At 36.9% G+C, this 25,264-nt stretch overlaps 1 protein-coding gene, 1 non-coding gene and 1 pseudogene across 2 annotated transcripts in view; all 3 read left to right on the top strand.

Moving 5' to 3' along the window:
• The window catches only part of LOC106875816 (dynein regulatory complex protein 9), a 144,990-nt gene that overhangs the window by 17,332 nt on the left and 102,394 nt on the right, over positions 1 to 25,264 (top strand). Inside the window, exon 3 of the mRNA XM_014924096.3 lies at positions 10,003 to 10,247. Coding sequence (XP_014779582.1) covers positions 10,003 to 10,247 — 245 coding nt within the window. The remainder of the gene's footprint in view (positions 1 to 10,002; positions 10,248 to 25,264) is intronic.
• LOC128248426 (U6 spliceosomal RNA) lies at positions 14,352 to 14,452 on the top strand (annotated as a pseudogene).
• Positions 15,384 to 15,487, top strand: LOC128248416 (U6 spliceosomal RNA). Its single transcript, XR_008264659.1, has one exon. It is a non-coding gene; the product is annotated as a U6 spliceosomal RNA (small nuclear RNA).

The raw sequence follows: 25,264 nt of genomic DNA, 5'->3' as shown, positions 1-25,264 counted from the left end.
GATGAAGTCAACCCTGGTGAAAAAGTTCTGGAAGAAATGTCAATTAAAGATTTTGCCATTTTGTCTGGTGTGGTAACAACTCCGTCAGCCTGCTGCCACCTTCTAAAATAATAATAATTATTTCAAACTTTTGCCACAAGGGCAGCTTGGGGGAGGTGGCAATGAGTTGATTACGATGATCCCCAGTATGCAACTGGTACTTATTTTATTGACCCTGAAAGGATAAAAGGCAAAGTTGACCTCGGTGGAATTTGAACTCAGAACATAGCAGCAGATGAAATACTGCTAAGCATTTCATCCGGTGTGCTAACAATTCTGCCAGCTCACTGCCTTTTTCTGAATAATAATAATGATAATAATAATAATAAGAAGAAAAAGAAGTAAAAGAAGGGGAAGAAGAAGAAGAAGAAAAAGAAGAAGAAGAAGAAGGATAAAAAGGAGAAATGTAACAAGAATAAAGCAAATTTTTTTTACTAATTTAAGTAAAGATCAAGTTAAGCTACAGATAAGAACGAATTTCATAAATACCAAGAGATTCTGACAAATCTTCAGAATCGGTAAGTTAAAATAATAAAACTCAATTGCATGACATAAAATGGAATCAACGTATTTATCTCAATCTGCATTTACGATCTCTTCTGAAATTATTAACATGCTTTTTCATTTGTTCAAGAATTTTGTGGAATGGAATCCATATGAAGACATAATTGAAGAATTGGGTTTTTCTCCTTTTTTTTCATAATTTTTTATATTTCTGTTTGTATTTTTTTTTTTTCACCTTTCTATTTTGGAAATCACTTTAAGTTAAAAATATGGAGTTTTTTGGTATGTCTCTGTTGTTGATTTTTAAACATTTAAAAAAAAATTATTTTGTTAATGACTATTCCTAAATTGGATTTTTGCTATTTTTAATTGAATCAAAATGAAAACAAATACATAAATAATTAGATAAAAACTAAAAATAATGAAGGAAATAAAATAATTAAAAATCCAATTTGCTAACTTTAAAATAGAGTTTGAGCATTATAAATTCTTATCTGAGGGATTAGAAAATGTTTATTTAACGTTCTAAGATGGAAATTTCTGCTGAGAATGGTAAATTTGGAACCAGTAGGTAACAGACAAGATTATGCAAAAGAAGAATATAGAATCCATTGCAGACTTGTCTGATGTTGAATTCTTTGGAGAGAGAGAGAATAACAATTCATTGTCAGATTTCTACACCAAAAGAAGACACACAAAACGTGTTTAACATTTAAGATTCTTCCAAAAATATTGGCAATAACATGTATGTATGTGAATGTATGAGTGTATGTGTGTGAGTGTAATTTTGTACATAAGTATGTGTGTGTGCGTGTATATATATATATATATATATATATACATATAGTGGGGTAGGCCAGTTTATGGGGTTACCCTGGGTTTCTCACTCATAAGGAGTTTAACCCTACAACGTATCTTCAGACCCCAAACACTGCTGGCCTGAGGGAGCTCTGAAGATATGTCATAAGGCTAAACCCCTTATGAGCATAGTATTAATAATATTAATTGCTCTACATCTTAGAGTGTGCTTCTCTGGATTTATATATTTCTACAAACGATATATATTTATATATGTGTGTGTGTGTGTGTGTGTGCGTGTGTATGTGTATTTATATCACTTTGATTTTTAGAAAGGGGAATTTTTACCCTTCTTTTCTTCAATTATATATATATATATATATATATATATATATATATATATATATGTGTGTGTGTGTGTGTGTGTGTGTGTATATGTATGTATATGTGCAGGAGTGGCTGTGTGGTAAGAAGTTTGCTCCCCAACCACATGGATTCAAGTTCAGTCCCATTGTGTGGTACCTTGGTGCAAGTGTCTTCTACTATAAACCTGGGTCAACCAAGGCCTTGTGAGTAGATTTGGTAGATGAAAACTGATAGTATCAGGTGACAGTTGGTGACTGGAAGGGCATTTGCCCATGGAAAATCTACCTCACCAAATTCCATGTGACCCTTACAAGAATGGAAAAGTGGATGTTAAAATGCTGCTGCTGCTGCTAATATATATATATATATATATATATATATATATATATATATATATATATATATATACATACATGTGTATATATTACTCTTTTACTTGTTTCAGTCATTTGACTGCGGCCATGCTGGAGCACCGCCTTTAGTCAAGCAAATCGACCCTGGGACTTATTCTTTGTAAGCCTAGTACTTATTCTATTGGTGTTTTTTGCTGAACCGCTAGATGACGGGGACATAAACACACCAGCATCGGTTGTCAAGCAATGCTAAGGGGACAAACACAGACACACACACACACACACACACACATATGACGGGCTTCTTTCAGTTTCCGTCTACCAAATCCACTCACAAGGCTTTGGTCGGCCCAAGGCTATACTAGAAGACACTTGCCCAAGTTGCCATGCAGTGGGACTGAACCCAGAACTATATATATATATATATATATATATATATATATATATATATATATATATATATATATATACATATTATCTCACGGAACATTGTACACTCCTAAAAAATATCAGTAAACTTGCCATTACTCTGACAATATCAAAGGAAATCAAATTAAATTTATACTGAATAAAATATATTATACATGCAAACATTATTCAAACTTGGAACACAAAACAATAAACATTTTCAAAGATATGAACGAAATATTAATTTTCAAATGTTACAAAAATATGTACACCCTAAAGGAAATTTGCTGTATTCAATATTTCATCCGCTTTTTTTTTTTTACTAAATTCAGATATTGCTAATAATTTCAATTCTAATAAATTATTTCTGCTGGCATTTTGCACTGGTCATTGTTATTGCATCTGCAGGAATTCTGATTTGTGTATCGTGGTGAAAATCTTCTTCCTTGTGATTAAAATGGTACCAAATGGAAAAGAATTGTCTGCAGATTTGAAGAAAACTATTTTCAATTTGCACAAGAATGGTTTAGGATACAAATTAATTAGCAAACGAATACACATTGGAATAAACACAGTTGTCAACATAATTCAGAAGTACAAAACTATTGAACGGCTAAGCAGTAAATATCATCCAGGTTGACCTATTTTAACTGTGCATGATCTTTGCCACATCCAACATTGCATGATGGACGACAGGTGTTGTACCACTTCATTTTTGGCCCAAGAAGTGTCTTCTGTTAGTGAAAAGAGTGTATCCACCCAAACAGATTGCTGAAGTTTGAACCAGTGTGGTCTTCATGGATGGATTCCTTGTAGGAAGCCTCTTCTCAGTACCAGGCATAAATCAAGTTGTCTTTCTTTTGCTGAAACCCATGTGAGTAAGAGGAAGGAGTTTTGGAATAAAGATGAGACTAAAATCAACTTGTTTGGATCAGATGGAATTAAATGAGTAGGGCGACAACTAGGTAAAGATAATAGGGACAAATGCACTGTGTCTACTGTGAAACATGGTAGCAGAACTGTTATGCTTTGGGGATGCATGAGTGCGGCTGGTGTGTTGAGAGAACAATGGATTCAAAGCGTTATTGTGACATATTGCAGAAAACAATGTTGAAAAGCATCAAGGAGCTAGGAAGACATTTCATGTTCCAGCACGATAATGACCTTAAACATACTTCAAAGATGACGAGTAAGTTTTTGTCAGATAAAAAGGTAAAGGTAATACCTTGGCCTACCATGCCACCTGATTTAAACCCGATAGAATATCTGTGGGGTGTTTTGAAAAGGAAGGTTGAGGAGAAAAAAACCCTGCAATGTAACACAGTTGAAAGACATCATTCAGGACAAATGGAGGTTGATTTCATCGGTTATATGCAGAAATTTAGTTGACTCTATGCCCAGAAGACTCAAATGCAGTCATTGAAAGCAGGGGTGGTCACACCAAATATTGAATATAGCAAATAATCTTTTAGAGTGTGCATATTTTTGTATCGTTTGAAAATTAATATTTCGTTCATATCTTTGAGAATGTTTATTGTTTTGTGTTCCAAATTTGTATAATGTTTGCATGTATAATATATTTTATTCAGTATAAATTTCATTTGATTTCCTTTGATATTGTCAGAGTAATGGCAATTTTACTGAAATTTTTTAGGGGTGTACATAGTTGGCAAATATATGTTATGGTTCCATTGACAAATATATGTTGTGGTTCCATACTGCTACTGTTTATATCTCATTCAGAGATTTAATATAATATTCTCTCTCTTCTACGAAATCAGCAACAGTGAGTTGCTAGAAAAATATATAGTAATTTGCAAGTGGAATGAGGTTCAATCACTAGCTGGTGATTAATATATGCTGAGGACGGGTAACTACCCAGAAACTCGAGTCCATGTGTATCATGTAAGGCTAGAGATGGGAGCGATGACCTCCCCTCACAAATACTAATCAGACACAGAATGTGTGTCATTAGCCAGCTGGAGGAGATGTCTTTCTGGGGCTATAAACATCAGTAGCACTGTCCTGTATAGGACACCACACTTGGTTGGCAAATATATGTTACGGTTCTGTACTGCTGCTGTTTATATCTTGCTCAGAGATTTAATATAACATTCTCTCTCTTCTTTATATTGTTGTATATTCTGTATATTGTTGTATTTTGGGATTGCCTATGCCAGTGGGTGTAACCAGCCCACTTATGAATACCCCTCATTCATTGGACAAAAAACCTTGCTTGTGAAGACCTATTCAGTCAAGTGAAATCAAAATCAAAATTGCTGACGTAGCCGACGACAGTACTGCCTGATTGGCACTTGTGCCAGTGGAATATTAAAAGCATATCCGAACGTGGGGTGTAACCAGCCCACTTATCAGTACTCCTCATTCATTGGACAATGAACTTTGCTTGCGATGACCTATTGAGGCAAGTGTAAACAAATCAAAATCGCTGACGTGGCCGATGACAGTACCACCTGAATGGCACTCGTGCCAGTGGAACGGTAATAGCACATCCGAGCATGATCGTTGCCAGGGCCACGGATTGGCTCCCGTGTTGGGCGTCCTCCTTTTTCAAACTAACCCTGCCAATTTCCTCCTCCACCTGTACCCTCCACCTTTTTCTCGGTCTACCTCGCTTTCATGCTCCATTTACCTCAAACGCAATCACCCTCCTCAGAACATGCTTTTCATCCCTCCTCAACCCATGCCCATACCACCTCACTCCATTCACCCTTGTCGACCATTCCACCGATTCCTCCAACCCCAGCATCCCCGTCAAATACTCAGTCCTCCTCTTATCAAACAGCTTCACCCCCCCCCCCCCCACATTTCTCTCACCATTGCTCTCTTCTCAGTCCTTCTCAAAATGAAATGTTAAATCACAGTAAAAAAACCAGTTTAAAAAAAAAACAGAAAAAATACAGCAGAAAAACAATTCTAAAAATAAATTAAACCTAGGTATCATAGTGTATGACATGAATGAACACATAACTACATTAAATGTACATAATAATAATAATAATAATAATAATAATAATAATAATAATAATAATTATAATGATGTTGATGATGATGATGATGAAATAATGATTATAATGAAATAACGATAATGATAATAATAATAATAATAATAATAATAATAATAATAATAATAATAATAATGAAATACTGATAATAATAATAATAATAATAATAATAATAATGATGATGATAATGAAATAACGATAGTAATGAAATAATAATGATAATAATAATAATAATAACGATAATAATGAAACAATGATAATAAAGGTGATGATAATAATTATAATAATAATAATAATAATAATAATAATAATGATAATAATATTAATAGTAATAAGTAACAAAAGAGCAACATTTCCGCTGTTAATCAGAACAGAATTTAAAAGGAAACTGTTTTTTCAATGGTTTATAATTTTATTTATTAATCTCCTCCTCCTCCTCCTCCTCCTCCTCCTCCTCATCATCATCATCATCATCATCCTTGTCGTTGTCGTCATCGTCACCACCACCACCACCATGACAACGACTGGTACGACCACAACGACGACCACCACCACTACCACCATTGTCGTTGTTGCTATTGCTGTTGTTATTTTGATGGTAAGTTTCTCCAATGAAACAAAATACATCTTTTCTCTGAAAATACTCCTCTCCTCTTCCTCAATCAATAATGTTTATAATGTCATATAATTAATTCCAATGCAAGAATTTCGAGATTCCAAGATAGCAAATGAAAGAAATATGATGAAAAGTAAATTGCTACACCATTTATAAATTTATACCAGCACACCAAATCTATGAATGGTTCATTACATCAAACTTTCATTTAGATCTTTTCTTCAATAGTGAAATAACAAACCTTGGACATAAAAATTGAAAAACCTCAAATAATTCAAAATAATTCCATCAGGGCTAACCATTTGTGAATGTTTGTTTGGCAGTTTTTCTTCTTATTTTCCATTTCTGAAATAAAGTAAAGAAAATATTTTCATTTAATGTATTGAGTGAATGAAATAGTTTAATTGAAGTTTTAGAATTTCTAGCTAAAAGTTTCAATATGTTGATATGATGTTGATTTTGAATTTGAAAACTGAAAAATTTGGTTTTATTATAAATGTCTTTTTTGTTGTTTTGTTAATTTTTTTGTGGCTTTTGTTCTTGTTTTTGTTATCAATGTTTTAAAATGTCTATAAATAGTTGTTAACATTATAATTATTATTTTCTTTGTCTGCTTTACCATATTTGATGGCTTAAAAGACAGACAGGCATTTTAAACAGACTTGAATTTCAGCAACATGGATTAAGAGTAAAAGAAAGAAAGAAAAAAATGTTCTTAGTACATTCACCCTTTAATATTTAATCCCACCATATCCAGCTGGAATATTCTACTTGTTTTATGTTCAAACTGGCCAGATCCAGCCTCTCACACCTACCCTACGTTGTCATTCTAAATATAAACAATCACATCATCGAAATCTCAAAGCTATGGAGATAATACAGGATTAATTCAAAACAATGTGAATAACCAAGCATTACATTTCACAGATGTGAAGGCACGTGGCTTAGTGGTTAGGGTGTTAGGCTTGTGATCATAGGGTTGCGAGTTCTATTCCCAGTGCCATGTTGTGTCCTTGAGCAAGACACTTTATTTCACGTTGCTCCAGTCCACTCAGCTGGCAAAAATGAGTTGTACTTGCATTTCAAAGGGGCCAGCCGGGTCACGCTCTGTGTCATGCTGAATCACCCTGAGAAGTATGTGAATGGATACATGTGTCTGTGGAGTGCTCAGCCACTTGCATGTTAATCTCACGAGCAAGCTGTTCCGTTGATCGGATGAACTGGAATCCTCGTCATCATAAACGATGGAGTGCCAGTATACATTTGACAGATTAATCGGAACACAAGAGAGTTAACGTAAAGCAGTGAAATGCGTATTGGGCCTGGGATGATTTTTTGGAGACATGTTTTTGGAAAACATTTAAATGCCATCAAATACAGAATTTTGTTTTAGAATTGTTCTAGAATATGAAGAATGGTTGATTAAAAGGAAATTTGTAAGATTGTTGGGACCTTTGTGATTTTCATCACTGTTTACAATTATCTTTTTAAAAAATTGTTTTATGTATCCTAGAGATCCTATTATGTATGCTATAGATGTAATTTTTGATGCTGAATCCGAATTTGTTATTCATTTATTCTAGAAAAATTTCACAAAAAGTTTGATAATTTTCAGAATTTTCAGCCAATCAGAAAACAGCATAATCGCTGCCTCTTCCACCATCGAGGGCGGGGGTGGGGGGTGGCATCGGCATATCAAAACATTAAACTAGGGTTTTATAAAATATATCATCTTTTTCGTATCTCCTCCTCATCCTTGTGCACATGCACTGCATCTTTTGTTACTATGGAAACAATTCTTCGCAATCAGCTATGCAACCCATAGTGCCTCTTTGCTTTGGTTACTATGGAAATAGAAATTTTCGACACGGTGAAATGTAAAATACTTGCTTCTGATTGGCTAAAATATCCAAATTTTGCAAATTTTAAAGATTAATAGCTTTTTAATTATGGATTTATAGGGAAAATGAATTTCATTTTCATAATTAGTAGACAAAACTTAATTCATTTACCAAATTTGAAAACAATTGGAAGAAAATTGTAAACAGTGACGAAAACCACAAAGATCCAATTGTTGTTGTTGTTGTTGTTTAGCCCTTGTCAGCTCCATCCCCTCTTTAACCCCCAAGTCAATCTTGATGAAACAGATCTATGTTGAAAGAGGCATTCCATCCTTGCCCACCCATTCCTTTTTTCTTCTTTAGATATAGTCTCTCCGAGACTACATCATCATCATCATCATTATCGTTTAACGTCTGTTTTCCATGCTGCCAGAAGGCTGCACCAGCCTCCACTCTGATCTGGCAAGGTTTCTACAGCTGGATGCTCTTCCTAACACCAACCACTTCGAGAGTGTGGTGGGTGCTTTTTACATGCCACCGGCACAGGAGCCAGTCAGGCAGTCCTGGCATCGACCACATTTGGATGGTGCTTTTTACGTGTCACTGACACAAGAGCTAGTCAGGGAGATTTGGCACCGACCACGTTCCGATGGTGCTTTTTATGTGCCACCAGCATGGGAGCCCGTCAGAGGATACTGGCATCGACCACATTCGGACGGTGCTTTTTACGTGTCACTGACACAAGAGCTAGTCAGGGAGACTTGGCACTGACCACGTTCTGATGGTGCTTTTTATGCACCACCAGCATGGGAGCCCATCAGAGGATACTGGCATCGACCACATTTGGATGGTGCTTTTTGCGTGTCACTGACACAAAAGCTAGTCAGGGAGACTTGGCACTGACCACGTTCCGATGGTGCTTTTTATGCGCCACCAGCATGGGAGCCCGTCAGAGGATACTGGCATCGACCACATTTGGATGGTGCTTTTTGCGTGTCACTGACACAAGAGCTAGTCAGGGAGACCTGGCACTGACCACGTTCCGATGGTGCTTTTTATGTGCCACCAGCATGGGAGCCTGTCAGAGGATACTGGCATCGACCACATTTGGACGGTGCTTTTTACGTGCCACCAGCATGGGAGCCCGTCAGAGGATACTGGCATTGACCACATTCGGACGGTGCTTTTTACGTGCCACCAGCATGCGAGCCCGTCAGAGGATACTGGCATCGACCACATTCGGACGGTGCTTTTTACGTTCCACCAGCACAAGAGCCAGTCAGGAGGCACTGGAATCAGCCACAATCAGTTGGGGCTTTTGATAATGTGTGGCTGGAAACTCCATCAGTTGTGATGACGAAGCTTCCTGTTGAACCGACCAGTGGAACTGCCGGCTTGTGAAATTAGCATGTAAGTGGTTGAATACTCCACAGACACATGTACCCTTAATATCAGGGAGATCCAGTGTGACCCAGAATGTGACAAGGCTGGCCCCCTTTGTATTACAGGTACAACTCATCTTTGTCAGCTGAGTGGACTGGAGCAATGTGAAATAGAGTGCCTTGCTTAAGGACACAATGTACTGATGATTATAAAGATGATAATGTCAATGTTAATAGCAATAATGATAATAATGGTAATGATGAATATCATTTAAAATAATTTGTCATGAAAACGATAAGAATAATGGTGGTGATGAAAATTACTGATTATTGCTTTATTAATGAGAACAATGATGATGATGATGATGATGATGATGCAATGTTGATATTGTGACAATTATAATAATGTTGACAATGTGGATGATAATGATGATAATGATGGTGATATTGGTTACAGAATCACATATTTTTTAAGCTCATTATTTTTTAAAAACTGATTTTAAAACTTGTCAGTTTTTTTATAGATTTTCCCTTTGTTTATTTGTTTGTTTGTTTCTTTCTTTGTTTCTTTCTCCCCCCGTCTCTCCTCCTTCCCCGCCACTTCCTTCTTCTGCTGCCTCTTCCTTTTCTCTTTCATTATTTTCTCTGTTCTTTCTTGTTTGCTTCTAGATTGTTGACAATGTGCTGAAAGAAGCTGTCGAGCGACAACATGACATGGAAGACAAATACAAAGCAGCCCTAGCTCAAAAACAGAAATCAAAGGCAGAGAAATTCTCCTACCGTCCCTCACAAGCTGATAATAACAAGTTCCATGAAGTGGCCAAAGAACTTGGAAGAAGCACGTTGCAATTTGCACGAACCGTGGAGCAAAACCCGTTGACATCTGACAACATCATTAAAATAAATGAAGACAGGTTTGATTCCATTTCTAAATACTTTCCATTGGTAATATTTTACTGTGTAAAAGAGAAGAATGGGTTTCATAATATGAGCATCAGATAGACTAATGACGATAGACCACTGAAGATAGACCACTGAAGATAGACTACTTGAGATAGACTGCTTAAGAGAGATAACTCATGATAGACTACTCAAGATAGACTACTTTAGAGAGACTATTTAAGAGAGACAACTCATGATAGACTACTTGAAATAGACTACTCAAGATAGATTACTCAAGATAGACTACTCGAGATAGACAGCTTGAGATAGACTACTGAAGATAGACTGCTTGAGAGAGACTATTTTAGAGAGACAACTCATGATAGACTACTTGAAATAGACTACTCAAGATAGATCACTGAAGATAGACTGCTTGAGATAGACCACTCAAGATAGACTACTTGAGATAGACTACTTGAGAGAGACTATTTTAGAGAGACAACTCATGATAGACTACTTGAAATAGACTACTCAAGATAGATTACTCAAGATAGACTACTCGAGGTAGACAGCTTGAGATAGACTACTCAAGATAGACTGCTTGAGACAGACTGCTTGAGACAGACTGCTTGAGATAGACTGCTTGAGATAGACTACTTGAGATGGACTGCTTAAGGTAGACCATTTTGAAGAGACTACTTTAGAGTGTTGGATAGATTGCTTTATCTTTCTTTTTATCCCTGCTTAAACATGGTTGTTCTATCAGAACAAACTATACTGAAGTAGTTACCACGAGGGAAACTCTCAGGTTGGCTTTTTGGTGCAAAATACACTCTTGTTTATATCGCTAGCAGGGAGACAAATCCCCACCACCTCCAGCACCAAGACCCTCAGATCTCGCGATTTCAACCTTGATTGGTCATGTCAATGAAGGACACTTGACTGCTAGAGACAGCAGCAATTCATCTCCCTGCCAGCAATATATAGAGATTCTTTTCTACTCTAGGCACAAGACCTGAAATTTTTGGGGAGGGGGCCAGTTGATTAGATTGACCCCACTATGCAATTGGTACTTAATTTATTGACCCCTTAAGGATGAAAGGCAAAGTCAATCTCAGCAGAATTTGAACTCAAAACGTAAAGACAGATGAAACACCACTAAGCATTTTGTCCGGTGTGCTAACGTTTCTGCATACACACACACACACACACACACACACACACACACACGTATGTATAAGGAAAATAAGACAAGGTAGAAAATGCTAAAATAATTTTATCATGAAGTACATTTTAGTACCGGTTTCTGTCTTTTTAGACTTTTTCAACGAAGAGTAAAATAAGAAAAACAAATAAATAGGAGAAAAAAATTAAGTGAAATGTTTTGTAGATATTTTCATAGTCTTTGAATAGGTAAATATTTCCATAGTTTTCAGACAGTCTTTCTCTCTCTCTATTCCTTTGTGAATGCCTGGTAGGTAGGTAGGTAGGTAGGTGGGTAGGCGGGTAGGTAGGTGGGTAGGTGGTAGTAAATTTGAAGGAATAGTTTGGGTACAGGGAATTGATGGCTTAAGCAGGAACTGCCGAGGGAGGAGTAGAAGGGGGGAAGAAGAAGAAGAAGGAAAAGAAGAAGGAGAAGGAGGAGGAGAAGAAAGAGAAAAAGAAATAGGAGTAGGGAAAGAAGAAGGAGAAGGAGAAAGAAAAGAAAAGAAAGAAAGATACAATATATATATACACATACACACACACACACTTACATGCACATGTATAAATATATATTATACAGGCAAGAAAGTAATATTTTGAACACAGTTTTGCCATGGAAACAGCAAAAAGATTGGGCATTATTTATCTTTGCGAGACAACAGCTTTTTGTTGACAACTTTTTTTTGTCTTGCAAAGGTAAGAATCCCCAATCCTTCTGCTTTCTTGTCTGTATAATACAATACACGTCTGACACACTACAGCCCATGGGCCAGATCCGGCCCGCCTTTTGTAAGTACCTACAATGAGAGCACATTTACCTCTGGTGTGGCATCAATGTTTGGAACAACTTATGTCTGTAAGCAAACATTTTCAATAATGAATTATGTGAAGTCAGAACATCAAACAAGGTTGACTGATGAACATTTGAAAGCATTTCCCTTGGTTGGATACAACAATTCCAAACCAAATATTGATGGTATCTTCAAAAGCTAAACACCAGCTTCACAAATCTCACTAATCTCTTTTGCTGCTTAGTTTGTGAGATATGGATATGTGTGGCACTGGGTGTGATGTAACTATCTTATTATTAACGTCATCTTTGATAACTTTTTAGTAAATATATATGTTGGTTGTCTTTATTTTATTGTGTATTCACTGTATTGAATTGAACAAAATGGTTATGTAGCCTGCACTCGTCATTCACTGTTATCTATCTTGCTGTGAAGAAAGTTTTGTGACCCCTGAACTAGACCCACTAGGGTAGTATATCTGGTTTATTAGCAGCCAGTAGCCTTTGTTTTTCTTCTCTCCCTCACTTTCCCTTCTTCCTCTATGTGTGTGTGTGTGTGTGTGTCTACACACATACACACACATACCCACACACATATCTCCTCTCAGAAGGTCGTCTTCATTTTTCCACAGAATTTTGTACGTCAAAGAGCAGACTATAGAAATGTCTTTTGTCATAGATGTCACTCAGCATCAGTAGCAACCACAGACTTAACTTTATTTGGAATTGTCCAGTCAGTCACGGAATCAAAATAATATTTTTTTTAAAACTCACATTGAAATTGTTGTTTTGTAGCCATCAATGCCTGAAGAATAACAGAAATACTAACAGAAGAGATAAATAATGAATATTTTAGGAAAATAGTTGAATAATTATTTTCTTACCATCATTTTTATATTTCTTAATTACTTCATAAACACAATTCACTCTTTAGAGAAAAGAGATGAGAAAGTGGCAATGTGCTCTGTGACAAAAGATGGTTAAAGGTCTTCTATAGGCTGATGATGATGATGATGTATTTGGATCTGTTAAAAAATGTTTCTTTGAATTCCATATTACCATCTTTTATCAAATTTTTCCTTGCTTTGGCAACACATATCTTTTGCCTCTTACTTGTTTCAGTCATTAGACTGCAGCCATGCTGGAGCACCACCACCTTGAAGAGTTTTTGGTCAAATGAATCGGTCCCTGTACGTATTTCCTTTTTAAGTCTGATGCTTCTTCTACCGGTTTCTTCTCTTTTGCCAAACTACTACGTTACAGGAATGTAAACACACCAACACTGATTGGGGGGGGGGGACACAAATACAAATACAAAAACAAAGACACACATACACATTTATATATATATGTATATATATACATATATATATATATATATTGGCACAAAAAGAAAATGACTCTCCCCAGACACAACAGTATATATATAAATATATATATATATGTGTGTATGTATGGCAAATGGAAGTCAGAAGATGGAATATACAAGAATTCATTATTAATCACGACAATTGTTTCGACACATCTAGCATCAATTCCTCATGGGTGGGACACTCAACAACTGGTTCAGGAGCATCTGGTGGTGCAGATGTATCTCATCAAGTGATAAATAAATACAACATGTTGAAATAACAGTCCCGCAATGTAACTTCCTGTTTTGTAGAAAGAAAGACAGCAAGATGGAGGAAATATCTTCATTTATATAGCAGATCAAAAATAAAATCACAGATGGCAAAAAGAGAAACGAACATGCAATCCAGCGAGAAATGTATTAAAAATAACCGTTAACAGATATGGATGTATAAATGCCCTCGGTTAAGCTGCATAGTGCGAGTACACGTGCTCATACAAGCATCCACAAAAATGTGAGCGTACGCACACGTGAGGCTTGGTACACTCATGATCACAAAGCGAGTTAACTATCTATCTATCAAGTACTATCTACTTGATAGTTGTAAGAATGGGGAGGTTAAAAGTAGACTTAAGTCATCCATACCTTAAAGTAAATTAAATTAAGTTTACGGTTACTCAAAATTCATTCCCACACAGTGAGACTGAACCTGGATGCATGTGGCTGAGAAGCAAGCATCTTACCAGGCATCCACACCTGTACCTATATACCTGTACCTGTACCTGTACCTGTACCTGTACCTGTACCTATATACTGATATTGGAACAATACAGAGAAGATTTCTTTGGCCCAAGGTTGACACGAAAATTCATGAAGGATTCTATATTTTCCTATAGCTGCAGGTATGGCTGTGTGGTTAAGAAGCTTTGCTTTGCAACCATGTGGTTTCAGGTTCAGTCCTGCTGCACAGCATTTTGGGATAATGTTTTCTACTCTAGCTTCAGGCCAATCAATGTCTTGTGAGTGAAATTGGCAGATGAAAACCATGTGGAAGTCCACGTGTGTGTGTGTGTGTATGTCTTCATGCCAGTGTGTGTCCCACCCTATTACTTCACAAATGGCATTGGTTTGTTTATGTCCCCTTAACTTAGCAGTTTGGCATAAGCACCATACTCATAGATAAAATAAGTATCAGACTCAAAAAGTATCTACTGGGAATTGTTCTGTTCAACTAAAACCCTTGAAGGAGGTGCTCCAACATGGCCACAATCCAATAACTAAAACAAGTAAACAATATATCTATCTATCTATCTATCTATCTATCTATCTATCTATCTCTCTACCTATCTATCTATTAGTCTGTCTGTCTGCCTGTCTGTTTATCTGTCTGTCTATCTATCTATCTATCTATCTATCTATCTATCTATCTATCTTATCTATCTACCTTTCTATCTATCTGTCTGTCTGTCTGTCTACCTTTCTATCTATCTATCTATCTATCTGTCTGTCTGTCTGTCTGTCTATCTATCTACTTATCTACCTACCTACCTACTTACCTACCTACCTACCTACCTACCTACTTACCTACCTACCTACCTACTTACCTGCCTACCTGCCTGTCTGCCTGTCTGCCTGTCTGTCTATATGTGTAAATATATAATATATATATATCAGCTAAATAAAGTTACATGGTCTGGTTTTCATGTTTTTTTATTGTATTTAAGAAAAACTTTTTACAATGTTGAAGTGTGTTAAACATTAAAGAAATATTTTATGTTCATAAAGTTCAATAAAAATATGGAACACTTCATGAATTAAGTGCTAGTTTTGGCAGTAGATATTCTAAAATTGGAATGATACAGAGAAGATTAGCATGGCCCCTGTGCAAGGACGACATGCAAATTTGTGAAGCATTCCATATTTTTATTGAACTTTACGAACATTATAAAATATTTTTTTAATGTTTAACACACTTCAACATGGTAAAAGTTTTTTTAAAAATACAATAAAAAACGTATAAACCAGACCATGTTGCAACTTTATTCCACTGATATATTATTCTATACACATTTACACAAATTCAGAATATATATTTATATATATATGGATCAAAACAGTTTGATTCAAATTGTTGGTAGTCTTGAGTTTCAAGCTTGATGTTATTTGTCAGCCATTTTGAATTTGAACGACGGAGGCTGATTGTTATTACTGTAAGGTGGGCTGCGATCGGTCGAGAAAGGTCACACGGTGTCATGGTTTGATGTTGGTATATGGATAATGGTTAGTTGGAAAATATGAACATGGTGAACAGGAAATTAACCACGTGAAGGAATGGAATTAGACCACGTGGTGGATAGGAAATCAGTCATATGTATGGCAGAGTTTCTATAGCTGGATGCCCTTCCTAACGCCAACCACTCCGAGAGTGTAGTGTGTGCTTTTACGTGCCACCAGCACGAGGGCCAGTCACACAGTACTGGCAACGGCCACACTCAAAAGGTGTTTTTTACGTGCCACCTGCATGGGAGCCAGGCCAGCGGCACTGGCAACAACCTCGCTCGAATGATTTTCTAACGTGCCACCAGCACAAGTGCTAGAAGGCAACGCTGGTAACGATTACGCTCAAATGGTGCTACTTACGGGCCACTAGCACGGAAGCCAGACAGCTGCTCTGGCAATGAACACGCTCAACAGAGTTTGAGACTGCGACCTGTTCACTGACAAAATTCTGTGCTGCATCTGAGAAAGTAACAGTTAGTTCATGATATATATGTACGTACGTATGTATGTATGTATGTATGTACGTATGTATGCATGTATGTATGTATGCATGCATGTGCATATGCATGTGTACATGTATATACATGTGTGCATGCCTATATGCATGTATGTAAGTATGTATGTATGTATGTACTTATGGATGTACGTGAGTATTTAGGTAAGTGTGTAGACGTGTCTGTGTGTGTGTACATATGTATGTACATGTGAACATATGTTTATGTACTGATATGTGTCTGTTCAAGTTGTATACACGACTGTAACTTTGTTGAAGGTTGTATACGCACACACATATACATACATATACACATATATATATACACACATATATATGTGTGTGTGTTTGTCCCTCTCATCACCGTCTAACGGTGAATGGATGCAACATCTTAGATACATATATATGCACATATAACCTTACTTATACATATATACAAGTACACCCAATCATATAGACACTTACATACACTCACAAATATAATGATAAAGGTTACTGATAAACAGTTAATTCTAATTGCAAGAATACAAACTTTCCCAACAGATGGAATTTTATATTCAATAAAAGCTCAATCTTGACTGGACATATTTTGAGAAGAACAGGCATAAATGGTGGTCATAGTTTTGAGTCATCAAAATAGAGCTTTCCATCCTCATCGTGTTGGAAGAGCTTTGTGAAACACACTTTATAAGTTAATGTGAATCGAATCAGATGCATGCAATGTAAGATTTAATGAAGCTGATGACCTTGTCATGGAGAGGGACCAACGGTGAAAGCTGATTGGTCGATATTGAGTGCGTAGCAGCTCTTGCATTATGGGATAATCCTGACAGACACACAAGACGATGTTGTAGATGTGTGTGTGTGTATTTGTAAGCATGTATGTGGGTGTATAATCTTGTGTGTATGTTTTGTGTATTTATTTGTATGAGTATACATGTGTGTACATGTGCATGTGTTTGTGTGTGTGTGTGTGTGTGTGTGTGTGTGTGTGTGTGTGTGTGTGTGTCTGTAACTCTAACACTTCATTTCAAATTCAACCAGGTGTGATTCTAACATGCAACAGTATTGAAATTAAGATCTTTAAAACCTTAACTAATTAGTGAATTTGAAACAGATTTTCTTATTTCACTCATTAACTACCACCTTTCCCCCCTCCTCATCATCACCATCATATTATTATTATTATTATTATTATTATTATTATTATTATTATTATTATTATTATTATTATTATTATTATTATTATTAAGGCGGCAAGCAGGCAGAATTGTTAGTATGCCAAGTGAAATGGTTAGCGGTATTTCATCTGTCGCTATGTACTGAGTTCAAATTCTACCTAGGTTGACATTGCATTTCATCCTTTCAGCCTCGATAAATTAAGTACCAGTTGCATATTAGGGTCGATCAAATTGACTGGCCCCCTTTCCCCAAAATTTCAAGCCTTATGCGTATTGTAGAAAGGATTATTATTGTTATTATTATCATCAAGCTTGCGAGCTGGCAGAATTGTTAGCACGCTGGGCGAAATGCTTAGCAGTATTTCGTTTGTCGCTATGTTCTGTGTTCAAATTCAGCCAAGGTCAACTTTGCATTTCATCCTTTTGGGGGTTGATAAATTAAGTACCAGTTGTGTACTGGGGTTGATCAAATCGACTATCTCCCTCCCCCAAATTCCAGTCCTTATGCCTATAGTAGAAATTATTATTATTATTAGTAAGGCACCGAGCTGGCAGAATCATTAGCACACTCGACAAAATACCTAGCTGTAATTCTTCTGGTTCTTTATTTTCTGAGTTCAAATTGTGCTGAGGTCGATTTTGCTTTTCATCCTTTTGGGGTCAAGAAATAAGTACCAGTTAAACACTGCGGTTGATCTGATTGATTTTCCTCTCCTCAAAACTGCTGCTTTGTTACAACATTAGGAAGAAGCGGAATCATTTGTGTGTCAGGAAAAATGTCTTGTGGTATTTTTTGCAGTCCTTTATATACTGAGATCAAATCCTGTCAAGGTTAGTTTTGCCCTTCAATGAAGCAAGGATTATTTGGTTTTGCAGCAAATATGAACAGTATTTACTATTGTCCAGTCTCAGGCCAACCTTGATTGGAAGGGACCTATAATAAAAAAAACTCCTTTTTTCCTCAGTGTATCACCAACATCATTCAGTGTCTGTTTTCCATGCTGACATGGGTTGGATGACTTGACAAACCCTAATAATACCAGGGGCCACACCAAGTCTCCATTGTCTATTTTGGCATGGCTTCTATGGCTGGATGCCCTTCCTAATACCAACCACTTTACAAAGTGTGGCCTGGGTGCTTTTTATGTGGCACCATCACCAGGTTATTTATGTGGCACCAGCACCAACAGAGTCACTAAGTAACTTGCAAAACAAGACCCCTTCCTCTGCTGAGAAGAGAGAATCATAGCGAGGGGGTTGGTGTCTTTGTGCCACTTAATCCTTTCTGCTATAAGCACAAGGCCTGAAATTTGTTGGGAACGGACCAGTGAATTAGATCGACCCCAGTATGCAACTGGTACTTAATTTATCAACTCTGAAAGGATGAAAAGCAAAGTCAACCATGGTGGGATTTGAACTCAGAACATAAAGACAGATGAAATACTTTGTGCCATTTAATGAAAAATTAAACGCACAGAAGGACAGGGCTTGGTGTCTTACTGCAGAGTAGTAGATGTCTGTGTAAATGATCCAAATTGTACATCTTTTCTTATAATGGCAGAGTGTGATTTGAGAAAGATTTGGCTGCTATTTCTGCTAGTCTTTCAAAAGACCATGTCAAGACTTCTTTAGTATTTGAATATATTAAGAGGGTGGTGAACTGGCAGAAATGGTAGCATGCCGGGTGAAATGCTTAGCGATATTTCGTCTGTCTTTACGTTTTGAGTACAAATTCCACCAAGATTGACTTTGCCTTTCATCCTTTTGATTCTATAAATTAAGTACCAGTTGCGTACTAGGGTCGATCTAATCAATTGGCCCCCTCCCCCAAAATTTCAGGCCTTGTGCCTAGAGTAGAAAAGAAGAGTATTTGAATATATTTTGTTCTGTTGACTTGTTACAGCCTCTTCTATTTAAACTGTGACACTATGTAGCTGTGTGTGTGTGTGTACATATTTATTGCTGTTTTTTGATTTTCATATAACAAGTATTTTTATTGCATTTTATTTTTCAAATTTTCTTTCATGTAAGTTATTAATGTTTTTTCTGTGTATGTTATCTCTAAGTTCACTCAGGATATATTCAAATAAGTAAATATTACCATATTTAATGCATGGAGCACTAAATATGTTAACACAAACTCATAACTATTGTGTCTTTTTTTTTATGTGGATGTGTCTCTGAATTATTTAATTTCTAAATATTTTATTTTCCAATAAATATATTCAATGATGTCCAACAACATAAAACATTGTACATTTATTTACTTTGTCTCTCTTTCATCACTTGTTCGACAAGTACAGGAATTACTTTTATCTTTTACTTCTTTCAGTCATTGGATAGTGGCCAAGCTGGAGCACTGTCTTAAAGGATTTTAGTCCAATAAATAGACCCCAGGACTTATGAGTTTTTTGTTTTAAAGTTGGTCTTTTTTTTTTGGCCAAACTGCTGACCTACAGGGATGTATCTTAGAAGTTTGGCAGAGCAACAACATAAGTAACAGATTTTAACAAATCATAATTGCCAGGGTCTATTTGTTGAACTAAAATCCTTAAAGACAGTGCCACAGCATGGCCACAATCCATCATTGTCATTATCGTGTGTGTGTGTGTGTGTGTGTTTGTGTGTGTGTGTGTGTGTGTGTGTGTGTGTGCATGTGTGTGTGCATGTGTCTTTGTCCCTTTTTCCCACCCTACTTGTTGATAACCAATGTTGGTTGTTTACTTCTCTGTTCCCTGTAACTTAGCAGTTCAGTTATAGAAATTGATAGAATAAGTGTCAAACTTTTAAAAAAAGCAAATAAGTATTGGGGTTGATTTCTTTTGACTAAAACTCTTCAAGGTGCTGCCCCAGCATGGCCACAGTCCAGTGACTGAAGCAAATAGGCAACAAGAGCACTCAGAGAGTGCAAGCCTCCGCCAAGGCAACACCAACGTCCTCTCAGCCAGAGATGATTTTTAAAATGAGAATATCTGAAGTATACTCGACCACTCTCACAAACGAGAATACTAAAAATGAACCTGACAGCTCTTAAAAATTAAGTAAAAAAAAACAGGAAAAATAATCCATAATCCTTGTCTGGTACCGGATTGATCCCAAAATCTAATCAGTTTGTGCCAGTCACAGCTCATTTCTACAGCTGAGTAAACTGGAGCTATGTGAAATAAAGTGTCTTGCTCAAGAACATAATACAGCCCGGTCCAGGAATCGAACTTATTACCTCATGATTGTGAGCCCAATACTCTAAACGCCAAGCCATAGCAAATAAACATTGAGTAGATCTGGACTCTGTCTTCAGGTTGGAGAGATAAAAACCTGACATTTCCAATCATGATGCAGGGAAATTTCAAGGAAGAATGTCAGAATGTTGTGTGATTTTAATTTTTACTGATGGTTCCAAACAGATTGTGTAATCTGCCCCTATTCCACTCCTGAAATTGTGTCTTTTATGCCATCAAATGCAGTATTTGTTAATTTAATGAGAAGGAAGCCATAGTGATTAGATAATTGAAGGTCCTTTAGTGAAACTTACCAAAAATCCTTCCTTATCTTATCTGCTTTTCTTCTATAATCTTTAATCTGTCTCATTATCTCTCACTTCATCTCTGTCCATGTCTTCTTCCTCTCTTTCAACCCCTCTCACCTCTCTCTCTCCTTATTTTGTCTCCTTTTCTTAATTTATGTATCTCATGTTTCCCTTCCCTCTTTATCTATTACTCTCTCTCTCTTTATCTATTACTCTCTCTCTCTCTCTCTCTCTCTCTCTCTTTATCTATTACTCTCTCTCTCTCTCTCTCTCTCTCTCTCTCTCTCTCTTTATCTATTACTCTCTCTCTCTTTATCTATTACTCTCTCTCTCTCTTTATCTATTACTCTTTCTCCCTCTCCAACTCCTCACTCCCTAATACCATCCTATTCCTCACCCTTTATTTCTCTAACCTCTCTCTCTCTCTCTCACTCTATTTCTCTTTTTATCTTTAGCATTCTCCTTCCCTCACCCCTACCCTCCTCACATCTATTATTTTCTTTCTCTCTTTCTCCTACTTTCACTTTCCTAACTCTTTTCTTTTCCTATTTCCTGCTATTTATCTATCTGTCTGTCTATATATCTACCTCCCTCCCTCCCTCCCTTCCTTCCTTCCTTCCTTCCTTCATTCCTTCCTTCCTTCCTTCCTTCCTTCCTTTTTTTACTAATCCCCTATTCTCCACATTCTTCCCTCTGTTTTTCTTCTTTTCTTTCTCTTCTTCACTTTTTACCATATCAACTCCCCCCTCTCTCTTTCTTTCTCTCTACTCATCAACATTCTACTCCCTCCACTCCACCTCCACATAGTTTCATTTTTTTCTTTCCTATCTCTCTTTCCCCCTCCCCTTGCTTTCTTCTTCCTCTTCTATCTCCCCTCTCCTTTTCTCATCATGTCTCTTTCTACTCCTCCACATATTACCTCAGTCTGTCTGTCTGTCTGTCCTCCTTTCATATCAGTCTTCTTTCCTAACAAACCCTTCCATTTCTTCTTCTTCCTCTTCTTCTTCTTCTTCTTCTTCTTCCAATCCTCCTCCTCCTCGCTCTTCCCTCCCCCTCCCCTCCCCACTCCCCCTCTCAAATCCCACCACCACTGCTTGTCAATGCTAATCAGCCTGTTTAACATCCAGGCCAATTCAAATCAACAACAACAATCTGGTGGGGATGAAAGCTTCCCAAACATTTCCCAATTCAAGCTTTCAATCAATCACTTTGTGAAAATCTGATGCTCCAACAACTCTTTCACCATTCTGCCGGTGGTGGTGGTGGTGGTCATGGTCGTGGTTGTTGTTGTTGTTATTTGTGTGTTTCTGGCCTTGTGCCAGGGTTAGAAATCTTTGTTGTTGTTTGTTGTTGCTCTTATTTTAATAAAAGAAATCACAATAAAATATAATAATGATGACGGCGACAACGATGATGTTGTTGTTATTGTTACTGTTCCCCCTCCTTCTCCTCCTCCTCCTCCTACTACAACTACTTTTGGATGTTAAATTGTTATTGTTGTTGTTGATAATGTTGTTTTGATGTTGTTATTATTGTTGTCAGTCTTCTTATTATCACTGTCATCATCATCATCATCATCATCATCATCATCATCATCATTATCATCGTCATCATCATTATCATTATTATTATTATTATTATTATTATTATTATTATTATTATTATTATCATAATCATCATCATCATATCATCATCATCATCATTATTATCATTATTATCATCATTATTATCATCATTATTATCATCATCATCATCATTGTCGTCATCATCATCATCATCATCATCATCATCATCATCATCATCATCATTACTGTAGATAAATGTACTGACAAATGAACGCAGGCAGCAGCCTGTTCACTAATGTTACGTAGCAGTTATCGAGCGTTAACTACATATCAGAATGACAACAATATTGCTGTTCTCCTTTGTTGTGCTTGTGTTTGGCAAGTGATTTGATCTGAGAATGGTGTGTGTTGCATTTAAAACACTTCCCTCATGTTTCATTCAATGTTGCTCATTTAAAACTCACACCTCAGCTTTGAGATTCGCATTTGTTTTATTTGTTTTTCCCTTAGCATATGCCGTCGCATATTGATGTCTTTCATAGTAAATTTATAAGCTGGTCTTGAATACTCTTGTTCATTGTAACATTGTGGTTTGGTGAGTTTAATTCACAGAGTCTGCTTTTAGAAACGGACACCTAAATATGTAAATAGCATTCGTTGGAATTTGAAAATAACCAGTTAAGTGGAAACAACCGTCTAACTGTAAAAACAAACATCTTAATATGTAAATAATCATCGAAAAAAATATTAAACAAACATATATAAATATTGAAACAAGTATTTAGATATGCAAACAAGAATCACCCAAATGGAAACAAACTTTCTAGATGACTGCAGCCATCTAAATAAATAGCAACCACCTTCTAAATAAATAGCAACCATCTAAATTAAAACAATAACCTACATCATTGGTTCTCAACTAGGATCCTCACGACCCTTATGGGCAGTGGAAGAATGCATTAATTATTTCAGCCTGGCTGTCTTTGTAGACACTTGAAAAGATTACTTTTAATGAAAACAAAAAGTTAACTGATAGCATTGTAATTGCAGGTGAGCCTCCTTGTAGTTGTAGGTGGGACCCCTTGTAGTTGTGGGTGGGACCCCTTGTAGTTGTGGGTGGGCCCCCTTGTAGTTATGGGTGGGCCCCCTGGTAGTTGGGGGTGGACCCCTTGTAGTTGCAGTTGGGTCCCCTTGTAGTTGGGGGTGGACCCCTTGTAGTTGCAGTTGGGTCCCCTTGTAGTTGCGGATGGGCTCCCTTACAGTTGCGGGTGGGCTCCCTTGCAGTTGCAGGTGGGCCCCCTTGCAGTTGCAGGTTGGCCCTCTTGTAGTTGCAGGTGAGACTCCTTGTAGTTGCGGATGGGCCCCCTTCTAGTTGCAGGTGGGCCCCCATCTAGTTGCGGGTGGGCCCCCTTAGTCTCCTCCTGACAACCAATATTTTTAGACCCAGTCTGCCATTGCTTATAGATCCATATAAGACTTTGTTGTTAAAATTTATGCTCAATAAATCAATTATACATCCGCAATACACAAAATATTTGAACAATTTTTTTTACACAATTCCTTATAATCTCCAACAATTCCAGTGCATCTTGCTCACCATCCTCTGGGACTGAAGCATTTCCATTTTGTCTGCTGGGATCATGACGTGATCTGAATTACTGGAAATTGAAAGAATGTGAGAATTTCACAGCTGAATTTACTTGAAATATTTTTAGCAGCTTAAAAGCTACCATCACAAAAAAATTCCTAAGAATATTTGATTATTAAAATTCAAATATAATTGGATTACTCTTTTATTGTTTTATTTGTTTTAGTCATTTGAGTGTAGCCATGCTGGAGCCCCTACCTTTAGTTGGACAAATCGACAAACCTTGTACTTATTCTATCGGTCTCTTAGACTGAACTGCTAAGTTATGGAGACAAAGACACGCCAACATTGGTTGTCAAGTGATGGTGGGGGACAAACTGACACACAAGCATGTACACACACACACATATGAAGGGCTTCTTTCAATTCCCGTCTACCAAATCCACTCATAAGGCTTTTGCCAGCCCGAGGCTATAGTAGAAGACACTTGCACAATGTGCCATGCAGTGGAACTGAACCCAGAACCATGTGGTTGGGAAGCAAGCTTCTTCTCATACAGCCATGCTTGCACCTATATGATGCAAAGTATTGTTTCTTACATTATTTACATTATTTACATTTGACGGATATTTGTCCTCATCTTGTTTGTTGTCACCACAACGCTTCAGCTGATTTATTCTCCCGCCTTCATCAGGTGTCCTGGTAGAATTTTGGACCCAACCCTGGGTTCACATTCCTAAAATCTTTTCTGCTGATGCTAGGTGGTGAACTGGCAAAATCATTACCACACCAGAAAAAATGCTTAGCGGTATTTCATCTGCTACTAATTTCTGAGTTCAAATTTCGCTGAGGTTGACTTTGCCTTTCATCCTTTTGAGGTTGATAAATTAAATACCAGTTGCGTACTGGGGTCGATGTAATCAACTATCCCCCTCCCCTTAAATTCCAGGCCTTGTGCCTATAGTAGAAAGAATTTTTTGCTGATGTTATTATTATTATTTATTCAAAGCACTGCCTGGAATTGAACTCGCAATCTTGGGGTTAATAGCCTGCACTCTTAACCATTACA

The sequence above is a fragment of the Octopus bimaculoides genome, chromosome 7 (genome assembly GCF_046866305.1).
Source record: "Octopus bimaculoides isolate indiv1 chromosome 7, ASM4686630v1, whole genome shotgun sequence".
NCBI lineage: Eukaryota > Metazoa > Mollusca > Cephalopoda > Octopoda > Octopodidae > Octopus > Octopus bimaculoides.
Note: the sequence above shows the minus strand (reverse complement) of the source record. Positions and strands in the feature narration are given on the sequence as shown.